The following is a 12,500-nucleotide window of genomic DNA, read 5'->3' as shown; positions in this document are numbered from 1 at the left end:
AATATGTTACCATTGTAATGCATGAGTTTCTGTTACAAGCAGTCAACTTGAAGGAAGTTGAAGTCGAAGATTTATTTTACCGTCAACTGCGACTTTGAATGAAGCTATTTTAAAGAATTAATTGTTATAGCTTTTGCTGACAACTGTTTTCATTTTAGTTTGAAATTCTCGTTTGCGTTCAAGATGAACTTGACCCAGCGGTAAAAATTGTTCGCCAGCTTATGAAGGCATATCCTTTGGTAAATGCAAGGTTATTTACCGGTAAGCTAATCCAACAACTGAAGACAAAAATAATTTTCATGCTTGCTTGAATGCTTATGGACAATACTAAATTTATGCTTTTGCGGGGATCACTATTTTTCATTTGCATACATGATCGGTTGAAGAAACTTGATTTACCAAAATTCACATGTAGTATTTGAAAAAAAGTGACCTGTAATGTAAAATATAACAGTTACAATAATTTAAAATATTTATTGATCACTTTTGCTCATGATTTTTGCATTTTTGGTAAGACTATGGTGAATAACATGATCGTTGATGTTATGGTATAAAATATTCATGTTCAAAGGAATTTGAAAATAAATATTTATATCCCAAGAGAAGATACTCACATCATTTCACATTGCCTTTACAAATAAATCTGATGGTCAGAAATCAACTCTTTACGCTTAATAGCTCGTAAATAATTTTAATGGATTGATGTAATGTGTTCTTGAGAATTTGATCCTTTTTTTCCTGCCACAAGGTCTAGAATATTCATTGTGAATTCAGTTGTGTCTTAATTAACTAACAAGAATAATTAGTGCATTTAATATCATTTCAACTTTTTTATTATAAATCAATAACAACAGTGGTCATTTAACAGAATTTCAAAGAATCATATTCCATCAAAGTCACAACTTTTGGGCTGTGCAGCCCCATAGCATGTTGACATTCACACATTGACAGTCTGTTATTTTTGCATGAACACTGTTTTTCAATTAAAAGTAGACATGAGTAAAAATTTAATTTTAGTAGAACAAATTTTAGATCTTTTTTTCCTCCCTGTTATAAGTGCCCTCCCCCTCCTAAATTCTTCCATAGCTTGAATGTGTCCTGAGATGTCTTCTGTCACTGACCTCTGTGTTTTCATGTTTGTTTTGATGTCTACTGGTAATTTACATCCGATTCACAAGAAGAATCAACTTTTCTCTCAATAATTTTCAATACACAATTTCTGACAATTTTTACTTATTTGACAAAATTAATAGTATTAAAAAGTTGTTCTATTAACTTTTTTACCCTTTGATGTCAAACTGGCCTAAACTGGCTAGACTTAGTATTTTATTCTGTCTAACACCAGACAATTTTACTTGTCAATGGGTTAATAGTTTCTACAATAAAATTATTATTAAAAGGAAAAAGTTTCAAACAGACAACCTGCATGTACATGTAGCAACGGGGTGTTACTAAACGCCAAAACGGAATGGAATGAGGCGGAATGAGGCGGAATGAACTGGAATGAACCAGAATGGACCGGAATGGGACGGAAATGATTGGAATGGTTCTTTTAAAAATAACAGACCTCCATTTAAATTTGTCCTTTTTCACGGTATATTCCACTTGTGATCCAATCAAAAGACTATTTCAAGGACAGTTTTCTTGGTGGAATAGTTCGCGTCTCCACCAATCAGAAGGTCACTCAGGAACATGATATCCTTAACCATCGGAACATTCCGTATTTCAGCCAATCAGGAAAGCTCAATTTTTGAAATCAATTACCGATCAGATTACGAAAGTTATAGACACTTCTTATTCTTTCAGTGTGTCACGATCTCGGTCACGTTCTGAAATAAATATTTTCTTAGACGTTGACATTGTGGTAACAAAAACAGAATGTGGTTAAGCGTTTCCTGTACATGTCGACAATGATATTCGTCATCACAGAGTTCAATTCAAAATGTTCTGCACTCATAAGGCGCAGGTGAGGGAGTCAACAAAAAAATTTAAGAAAACTCTGTTGGATTTGTGGACTTTCTGTTATTTGATCATGGGTATTTCAGGCTTATTTTGGTCAATTCAGGTACCATTCCAGTACCGTTTTGGTTATTTCCGGTACAGTTCCGGCTCATTCCTGTATCATTCCGGTTCATTCCGGCTCATTCCGGTCCTGTTCCGGTTCATTCCGGTCCTATTCCAGTTATTCCGGTCCCATTCCGGTCCGTTCCGCTTCATTCCGGTATCATTCTGGTTCATTCTGTGTCATTCTGCCTTATTTTGCCTCATTCCATTCCGTTCCAGCGTTTAGTGACGCCCTGTAGCTAAGCTAATCAGTGCAGGTAGTGTGAAGGGCCAATAATTATTCACCACAGTACAGTCCTTGCCCTTAGTCAGTTACCCTGGGTGCCAGATGCCTTTTCGCAGTCTTACTCTCAAACAGGTACACGCTCCAGGGCTCGAAATTGCGACCAATACGGTCGCATTTGTGACTTGTTGTCACCTTCGCTCTTTCGAAACAAAAGGGTTAGCAGTTGCCACTTTACTGCTACTTTTGCTAAAATAAATAAATAAATAAATAAATAACATAATTATTTTGTTTCTTGCCGTGAATTTTCTCTGAAGATAGCGTAATTGTATAGTAATTTAGCTGCGACGTTATGTGGATCATTTGCCATTTTCAGCGGTTTCTTTACACACAAGTATTGCGGGCTCATATTTTGCTAAACGGCTGACAACACAATGCAGCGCAACGATTTTGCGACGAAAATTTGAGAAATTGCGACTCAATTTTCGTATCTTGTCGCAAAATGTGATTGCATTTTTTCGCTAATTTCGAGCCCTGCGCTCTCATCTTCATTTTTCTATCTCGAGGCTTCACATCTCTGGCTGACAACTTGGAGAGGGTGCCGCGAAAAAACCTCTGGTACCCACGGTATCAGTTAGTAAGAGGTTATTTTTAAATAATTTAATTATAATAATTTAATTAATTATACATGCAGAGATTAACTTAGTCATCTAGGCCTGGGAAAAAATGCAAAATGTGTCCTAACACTTTCAAAACATGCTTGATAGTAAAAAAGGTAGGAGTATCCTAGACTAGACAAAAATTTAATCTTGTGATGAGGGTTAAGCATTTAGGCTTATCTAGTTTGGCAACTGTTTGTTAACAATTTGCCTTGATTGAGATAGTTAATTGTTATTGTTATTTTCCTTCAACTTGTTCAGCTGCTAAGACAATTGGGGTAAATCCAAAGATCAATAACATGAATCAAGGTTATAAAGCAGCCAAGTATGACCTTCTTTGGATATGTGATAGCAATATAAAAGGTAAAGGCTCGTAATTGCAATATAGATTGCTATTAAAGTAAACAAATAATATGGTGTTCACTTGTCAACCATACTTTTTAATGTGACGAAGACTAAATAACAAAGAGGGAAGCTTGACAAGATTACGTACATTGATAGCATTGAGCACAGAACCACACCCAAATGCAATTATTATTGTCTGGGTTACATTTTGACAAGGGATTATAAGGTTGATTGAAACCTAGCCCAATTATGAGTGACTATGTTAAGGTATAGGTCATAGTTGAACTTTGGTCACAGAGGTGAGATGTGGTGTTGTTCATCACTTCTTAACCTTTCGACTCTGAAGAGTGATTCATATGTACTGTACTCTCCAGATTAAATCAATGTGTTCAGTGAAACTTGTTTACTTGTTTACTGTATGTATCCCTTGTTTGTCATTCTGTTAATGCCTAGTGGTTATGTTTGGAATAGATTTGTTTCTTATGTACCTGTATTTTTTAGTCCATCAAGGGAGTCTGACAGAATTAGTGTCACATATGGGACCAGGTGTAGGAATGGTTCACCAGGTATTGAAGTAAAATGCAATAATTCAACAAGTATAATAACTCACAAGACCTTTAATTTTTCCTAGTGCTATTATTTTGAAGTGTGGGAGATAAACTTTAAAGTTCAGTAATATATAGTTACAAAATCAAGCTTCATACATGTGATGTGTAATCTATTTGTTAAGAATGCTTTCAAAGGATAAATATGTATTGCTATTAGGTTCAATAACAAAAATGTACTCATGACCTTGTGGCAACAAGTAGAAGCCCCCTCCATGTGCATATGTACTTTATGCAACAAATTCTGAAGCGTGCAACATCAGAACAAAACTTTTTCCACAACAATTTGTAGCTATTGTCTTGATACCTGCTACATCATTCTGACACTCATTACATAACACTGTTGCACTTTTTATCATACGTACATGTACAGTATTACTGCATGTGGTGCACTCAAGAAATTTGAGGGAGAAAAATTTTTTAGGGAGAATACCAGGGGTCTATCTGCACTTTGCAGAATGATTTTGGCAGATCAGGTCTGTTAAGGATTTACATCTTGAAACCAATCTCTTATCTGGAACACTGAGGACTGCAGTATATAACATAGCTTTACTCCTCTGTGCAATTTTACAATAATGCAGATGTGTAAAAAGATAGTCACAGTTTCTATGCAAAATACCAAGTGTCCTTTTCATGTGCTGTACCTACATAGCATACTAGATGAAATAAACCAAGAATAATTTTTCTCTTTCAATAGATACCATTTGTAACCAACTGCATGGATTTTGCAGGCTGTGTAGACAAGGTGAGAAAGAAAAAGAAGTATTTGTGTGTGTGTTATCTGAATACCATAAGGAACCTTCTCTTCTCCCAGCAAATTTTGCCTAAATTTATACTCTGTTGCAAATGCAATAATATTATATGTAGCTTGCTAATATTGCAATAATCTTTTATTGCTGGTGTTAATTTTATGGATTAAAGGTACATCCCTGGTTGTCATCATTAATTTGATGTCCAAACTTAACTAATTATTGTTATAACATGTCTTAACAGGTGTACTTTGGTACCCAACATGCATTTGTGTACTTGTTAGCTTATAGCCTTGGTCAGCTTTGTGCAAATGGAATGTCCAGTCTCTACAGTAAACCCCTTTTGGATGAAATAGGTATGCTGCACATTAACTACAGCCAATATAAGAATCCTAGTTCCTATGCAGAAACATTTGCTTCTAAAATGTTACAGGTTTTGAACATGAGGTTTCGCAACCAGGTAGTGCTGTATGCATATTTACTGGGCGCTTTAGCAAGGAATACATCTTAAACTTGGCAACTTAATGTTTATCCCCTGTCAGTAATTATTATTATCATTATTATTATTATTATTATTATTATTATTATTATATGTACTTAAAAAGGTTGATCATCAGAATCTGATGTTTGCTTTTAAGGTGGCTTAGAGATGTTTTCTTGCTATATAGCGGAAGACTACTTCATATCTAAGGCTATATTTAAAAGGTAAGTGACTCCCTCTTCCAGTTGTGGTTGGAGTATTCATTGTTGTTGATAAAATAAATTTTGTGTGGAGCTTCATGCATTATATTTACATGAAAACGAATTATTGTTGAACAGTAATCAGCATGAAGCATGTAGGGTATTGTAGTGCATACTGCAGTTTTGTAGTGTAATGTACTGTTGTTTTATTTGTTCAGAAGGTTAGTGTTGTCTGTATTATTTGTGTAGTGTTGTTTATGGTCTGTTGTAGTAACAAAATTTGTACTTTGTCTTTTCTAATCCTATATTTTATATTAAATCAATAAAAAAGCTTTTGTGTGATCTGGGGCTTTGTGGCTTTTTACTAAATATTGTTTATTCCAATGTATTTTATTTTAGGGGCATGAAAGTTGTTCTAAGCTCTGATCCAGCAATGCAGAATCCAAGCTACTATTCTCTTTTAAGATACCAACAACGAATGGTCAGGTGTGTCCATCTTTCTTTCCGTGAAGTTGTCAATGCAAAGTGTCCTCTATTTTTTTTTTTCATTTTTAACTTAAGGGTGCGTTCCTTGGGGATGATGCAAAATCACTTGGATCATGGTGCATCAAAGAAACCGATAAAATCAACTCTGGGAAAGGATGTTTTGGTTCCTTTGATGCACCATGATCTAAGGGATCTTGGATCAGTGATCATTTTTTGGACCATCCCAAAGGAATGCACCCTAAGTAAGCAAGGTATGAGAATAAATGAGCTCGCCGGAACTTGCATAGGTGGTGGAAATCAGCTTACAATGTACAATACCTGAAGGGTCAAGACTCTCTCACTGCACCGATGTTACTGAGATCTTGAAAATTTTGGCGTGCACCTCAAAAAGTCCCTGCAACAAAAAAAATTCACACGTAATTTGCTTTAAAACATGCTTTGAATAACAACAACATACAGTGTATGTTTCTTATGTGTGCTTATTAATTTCCTCTTCCATAACACAGGCAGCCCTGTAAACAGCCACTAACTATGATAGTAACCTTAAGATTGGAGTGCAAGTATGACAAGTAGACACTTTTTTTAAATTTTAAGTATGCCTACTTAAAGAAGGTTAACTTTCAAATCAGCTAACACTGTGCTAAAGAACTTTCACTTGAAGTCAAACCTACCACAAACCCTAATCTCAAGGTCACCTGCAAGTTAGTAACAGTGGAATGATAATATTGGCATCGCTGCTTTACTGCTCTCTGTCATTTGAAGCCTGCTTCTTAGAATGTGGCTTTTCCCTTTTCTATTATCCTGCATACAGCCTTCGAGTCAAGATTAACACTTCCCTGAATTTCAAGATTGATACTTTCCTGAATTCATTTCATTGTAGATGGACCAGGCTGCGTCTTACTATGGAGCCTTTCCCATCGGTACTGGAACCTCTCACAGAGAGTATTGTGATTGGCTTGATGGCTACTTGGGCTGTGTGGCATTTATGGGAATTTAGTGCAATTTTTTTCTTCATAAAACACTTACTGTTGTGGTTTTTCTTGGATTATATGTTACTGAGAAGTGTTCAAGGGGTGAGTTTTTCCCTTCTTTGTTTTATCACAGATACATGTCTGGCATTGCACCTGTTCAACACCCATACTACACCCTTACTAGCAGGGGTTTTGATGAAATCATTGGTGCAACAATGGTACATGTAGAGACAGTTGATCTGGCCATGACGAACTCAGGCAAAGAACAGGAGTTCATCTAATGGTTTTTTGTGAATAAATACAGCAAACAGGGACAGATCAAAATAATGTCTAGCCTCATTGCCTTGATTATACCCAGACAAATTAAATGTGTTACTGTCCCAAGTTTGGCCCACTCAGATAATCCATGGCCTGCATTTATGTCCTAACAAATCATTGGTCTTTTGTGAAAATTGAGACTTGACCATTTCAATCTCATGGCTGTTATATTTTTTTTACATTGCACGATTTTACAACACCTACCTTTCCAGAATTAAGTACTTGTTGGCAATTTTATTTCCTTTATTTTTCAGCCAAACAATCCCTTGCCTCCACTTTGGAAGCTGTTTGTAGCATGGACTTTTCGGGAATTTTCATGGATAGTATTCTTTCTCCAGGCAGCGTGTGGTCGAAAAATTGAATGGCGGACATCACACTTTGTCCTACAGCTTGGCGGTAAAGCTGAGAGGCTTCAAGAGAAATGTCAGGACATCAGTAACCACTGCTGCTAAATGAAATCTTTCAATAGTATGATTTCACTATCTTAAAGTGCCCCTAACCCCAAAATGTTTTTTTCGCTAAAATGAATCTTTGCACCTGTTCGAAACGCATTGCGGCATTTTTTTTCCTTTTTCTAACAAATTCTGCCATTTTATAGGCTTCGAAAGTTGCGAAAATCCAAGAATCTTTTGTTCACGACCGAGTCGGAAGGGGAGTGGGTCTATTCCTGATGTGACGTCACAAACTGATTTACATTGCATTAACTCTTTGTAAACATGCATGCAAATTAGATTGTGACGTCACATCAGGAATAGACCCACTCCCCTTCTGACTCGGTCGTGAACAAAAGATGTTTGGATTTTCGCAACTTTCGAAGCCTATAAAATGGCAGAATTTGTTAGAAAAAGGAAAAAATTACTGAAATGCGTTTCGAACAGGTGCAAAGATTCATTTTAGCGAAAAAAACATTTTGGGGTTAGGGGCACTTTAAGGTGTTCTTAGGTGAGTTGGGAGGGAGTGCTTTACATATGTGTATATTTCCTCACACTGTAGCAGGTCTACACTGGCAAATTGAGGAATTATTCTAAATTATGCAGAAAAATGTGATATAAACCCATCTATTCTTCTGACTCAAATACTGAAGAATGAAGGAATTGGTCAATGATACCAAAAATGAGATGAGGATGAGCTCTGGTAACATCTCAGCCTTCTGAAATAGGAAAATCTCCAGATTTTATTTGCACAAGAGGTGTAATGATAGCCATTCTAAGTCTCCACCATTCTAATTCCTTGAGCGTTTCAGTTTTTTTTCGATTGGCACTGAAATCAAAAGCTCTGGAAAAAGCCATTCTGAAGTACATAGCTATAAATTACTAAGCTTCTGTGATACTTTTGCAGGTTGGTAAACGTAACTTACGGTACATCTTTCTCCAAATTATCCTGGTTAAACCATCAAAACAATTTACTTCAGTTTGATTATAAACAAAATGATTTGTGACCTCTGTGTCTTTTGTTTCCCAACATTATGCATTAGATACTTTTTTTTGAACAGCATGGGTATTTGTAGCCTCATCATCACTTTTTGATGGTTACGATAAAATACTTGTCCTCACTAGTGGCTACTTTGATGTTTTGCTCCTTTCAGATAAATATTTTCATTGAGCTTAAGCAAAGCATCATTTTCACAAGGTTTCGTTTCCCAAAAAGCGGTAAATCATCTAGTTTTGTATGCCTTCCTGCCAACTAATCCTAAAGAAAGCTTGAATATTACTTCTTGCTATTTCAGAAATGTCCATTATTTTGACCATCTTTACTTAAAATGTCACCTTCCTACACCTTCCATCAATAATAATTAATGTTAATGTTCAAGACTGGTTTATTGTTTAGTCAAGGTTATGGTTATTTAACTTTAGTAAATTTTCAGCTCCGACGATTACATTTCTATCTTTTTGATTGGCTAAAAAACTCCGACTGTGAGCCAATAGCCAAAGTTTTACATCATATGGAAAATAGTGCGCCAAGATGCTCTTTCCGGACGCTTTGTAAAATTGTGGAAATAAAAATCGGGAGCAAAACCCGGTTTGAGAATTTACTAAAACAATTATTCCATTCGCTCTTGTTGGATATGAAGTGATTATAACCAACTCGCGCTATGCACTCGTTAGTTGTTTTATCACTTCATAGAGCGAGTTTCAATCTAGTGTCGTAGAACCAAAACCAAAGTAATTACTTTGGCCAATCAAAAAGGACGGAGACAATCCAGTAAAGCAATCAAAACTCGAAGTAATTACACATAGCCGACACAAAGCGCGGGAAAATCTGCACGCGCGAGCCAAGATTGGTTTTGGTTTTAGTTCTGATTGGTTGAAAAAGTGGCGCGAGAACTTTGAACCAATCACTGAGTGAAGTAATCATAAACCAAAGCAATTCGCTAATTACTTTCGACACTCAATTGAAAACCGCTCTATCCAACTCGGGCTCATGGAATAATAATTATTGTTATATAATATTGTTCCATGAGCACGCCTTGGATATGAGAGGGTAAAATTAATAGCCAATGAGGCGCTTATCGGTAAATTGACTATAACCAGTCTCATATCCAACAAACGCGATGAGAATAATAATTCTTTTATTAGATTTTCATTAAATTCTGAGTGCGTGGGCACTTCGAAGTTAAAGCCAATCAGTTCCTAGCTTGGCAAAACTCAATGCTGCCAATCAGTTTCCATTTTAGGTCTTACAGTATATGAACTGATAACTGAAATCAGAAAGCTAGAAACGCAATGGTGAAGGTCAAAAATTTAATAAGTACTCTTAATAGAGAGATATAGCATCACATTCACGACCAACTCTTGGACTGAACTTTGCATTTTGGCAAAAATGGATAAAGATGGTTTGATATTACCTCATTTCTTGTTTGTTAGCTGTAGATGTTGAACAACTCCTCAAGGGAGCAAGACAAGTCAAATACGAGAATTTTCATTTCTTTACCCATTGCAGTTTCAAGTGAACATGATGCTGAAATCTCTCAATATTTTGTTGAAAATAATTTAGATTTAGTGTTGCTGAGACAATGGCATTAGTGCCTGCATATTTATACTTCGATTTGAATACAAATTACTCGTCAGGGTAACAGTCACATGAACTGTATCAGGAATAATTATGTAAAGGTTTACATGAAGACCAGACTACCAATTTTTCTTCATAAATTATTATTGAATGCAAAAAAATGGTTGCCACTAAATATTCTTTTATCCCTTGTGCTAATAATAATTCGAGGCATTTGGCATTTGTGAACTTAAAAAAGTTTTTTTCTTTAAAACTAACTTAGCCAGGCTTATTAGCACCAAGATGGAAGAATTACATGTATTTATGGTGGCAATGTTTGCATTAATTTTGGTCAAAAGGGACAGTATCACAAGTGTCTTGCCACCTGTAGTGCAAATTCAAAGTTTCTATCATGTCAGAGTGGCCTTGTAATAATTTAAATTAAATTAAGTTGAATTGTAAGTCAGAGAAAGGCCTTTTCAAGTTCATTTCAGCTTGTTTAAAATTAACTTCTCCAATAATGAATGGAAATTAATGTTCATAAATGAAAGCTCCCATTCAAAAGTCCATTGAACAGAGGCTGAGGTGAATTTGCTTTTACTTCGTGTAGAAAACACACATGACGTAACAAAAGCTTTAGGGGTCTTTAGGTATTTCGAATTCTGATTAGGTATTGTTTCACGATTTTTGTTCTATTGTTTTACGTCATGTGTGTCTTCTACACGAAGTAAAAGCCGGTGAATTCAGTTCTGGTCTACTTTTAAGGGTAAGGGCAAAACTGTCATTTCTAAACCAAGAAATCTCTGTTGGGCTCCCTTGGGCTTCCTTCACCTCCCCTCTTCTTTTCCATCTCCAGTTCCGTATCCCCCTCCTGTAAGTTCATCCAGCCTCCACTCTCTCACCTGTTGCTCATCTTCATCGCACAAGTTTTTGACTCTCTTTTGTACTAAGCACTCACTTTATCTCCAGTCTGTTGAACTTTGAGGAAGTAATTGTGTTGGGGAAAGATAAACATAAGGAATATACTCCTTTGAAAAAAGCAAGTTTAGAATGTAGCAGTTTGAGATCAAAATTTCTGAATTCACCATCCACTCCTTTCATAACCCCCCGAGCATTTACTGCACGGTTCAAAAAAATAAGTTTTCCCGACTCTGCCATTTTGAAATAGTAAACCCATGCGCATGTCTGGATCAAAAGACACACCAAGTGAAACAATTATACAGTATTTTCGTACATTCATTGCGGTGGAACTGGGTGTTGAATATTTGTGCATTTAAATAAAATATCGTAACTTTTTGGGATTGCGGAGCTTATCCATAAGGAGCGCCGAACCAACCAACTCCGAACTCCGAACCTGCCTGTTCTTAATAATAACTGTAATATTGGTTGCGAGTTTTGTTAGCTTATTTGCTATTTAGTGTTTATTTTAATTTATTTTTTGGTTCACTTAAAAAAAGTGGACCTTTTCTCGTTTGGGCGTTTGATGTAGTAGTCTCAAATGTTATAGCATGCATACACTGTTAGGAATTACTTCCGTTCGTAGGTTCATGTGAACCGTCTTACTTAACGAACCCTATCGTTTTGAATTTTACGAGCAAATGTGGCCAAATAGACCAATTAAAGGAGACCTAGATGTTATTAGATTAACCAAAGGCACGTTAGATGAACAGTATATTTTTAAATATTACCAAGTTCGCTCTTAGGTAAATTGTTTTCAGTGGAAACTGGCCATTTATTTATTTAATAAAAAGGTTGTTGATAGGTGTATCAACATCAATTTTAATAACGAATTATTACCCAATAATTTGTGGTGTTGTATGAGTTGTTAGTTGTTATAAACACCATTTTACGTTAAGAAGAAATGTATTTAAATTTTCAGTGGTAATTAAAAGTTTGAATGCAGCTTTTTTGTCTTGCTTTCTTCTGCTGTTGTTGAAAAATAACACAAAAAATTGGCGGCAAATTAGTCCTTTCTGTCGCTTGGACTTTTGGGATTCCGCTTAAAAGTTCTGCAAATTTTCCGTAAAAGGAAAGTCCCTTTACCATTATGATGAAACTGTCTAAAGTTTGAATACAATTGGCGCGGGTGTTAGTAAAGACGTACCCCCTGCGAGCAGAGTCTCTTTCGATCTTCCTAGATAAGTCCGGAAGAGGAAAGTATCGAAAGAGACTATGCTCGCAGGGTAGTAAAGGCGGTTCCGCGTTTTAGTAGCACTATCATAAATAGTTGATCAAAAACAGAGCTGGAATTTTATTAAAAATTCCAGGATGAACAACTCTTCCACTGCAGCATCGATTTCTACCTCGGTCAATTACAGTCCAAAACAGCTTTTGTCGGCCATTTTTTTCTCAGAGCTGCAAAATGTCTTCACCTCGCTTTAAGGCCCGCCTAAGTAATACAGGCAACATTT

General features: G+C 36.0%; 1 protein-coding gene across 1 annotated transcript in view; it reads left to right on the top strand.

Annotated features, from left to right (window-relative positions):
* LOC138024206 (ceramide glucosyltransferase-like) overlaps positions 1-8,848 on the top strand; it is a 9,495-nt gene extending 647 nt beyond the window's left edge. Inside the window, exons 4-13 of the mRNA XM_068871316.1 lie at positions 159-261; positions 3,208-3,309; positions 3,793-3,857; positions 4,594-4,641; positions 4,890-5,001; positions 5,284-5,350; positions 5,726-5,812; positions 6,693-6,885; positions 7,356-7,590; positions 8,034-8,848. Coding sequence (XP_068727417.1) covers positions 159-261; positions 3,208-3,309; positions 3,793-3,857; positions 4,594-4,641; positions 4,890-5,001; positions 5,284-5,350; positions 5,726-5,812; positions 6,693-6,885; positions 7,356-7,553 — 975 coding nt within the window. The 3' untranslated portion in view covers positions 7,554-7,590; positions 8,034-8,848. The remainder of the gene's footprint in view (positions 1-158; positions 262-3,207; positions 3,310-3,792; positions 3,858-4,593; positions 4,642-4,889; positions 5,002-5,283; positions 5,351-5,725; positions 5,813-6,692; positions 6,886-7,355; positions 7,591-8,033) is intronic.
* The last annotated feature ends 3,652 nt before the right edge of the window (positions 8,849-12,500 follow it).

The sequence above is a fragment of the Montipora capricornis genome, chromosome 11 (assembly GCF_036669925.1).
Source record: "Montipora capricornis isolate CH-2021 chromosome 11, ASM3666992v2, whole genome shotgun sequence".
Lineage (NCBI taxonomy): Eukaryota > Metazoa > Cnidaria > Anthozoa > Scleractinia > Acroporidae > Montipora > Montipora capricornis.
Note: the sequence above shows the minus strand (reverse complement) of the source record. Positions and strands in the feature narration are given on the sequence as shown.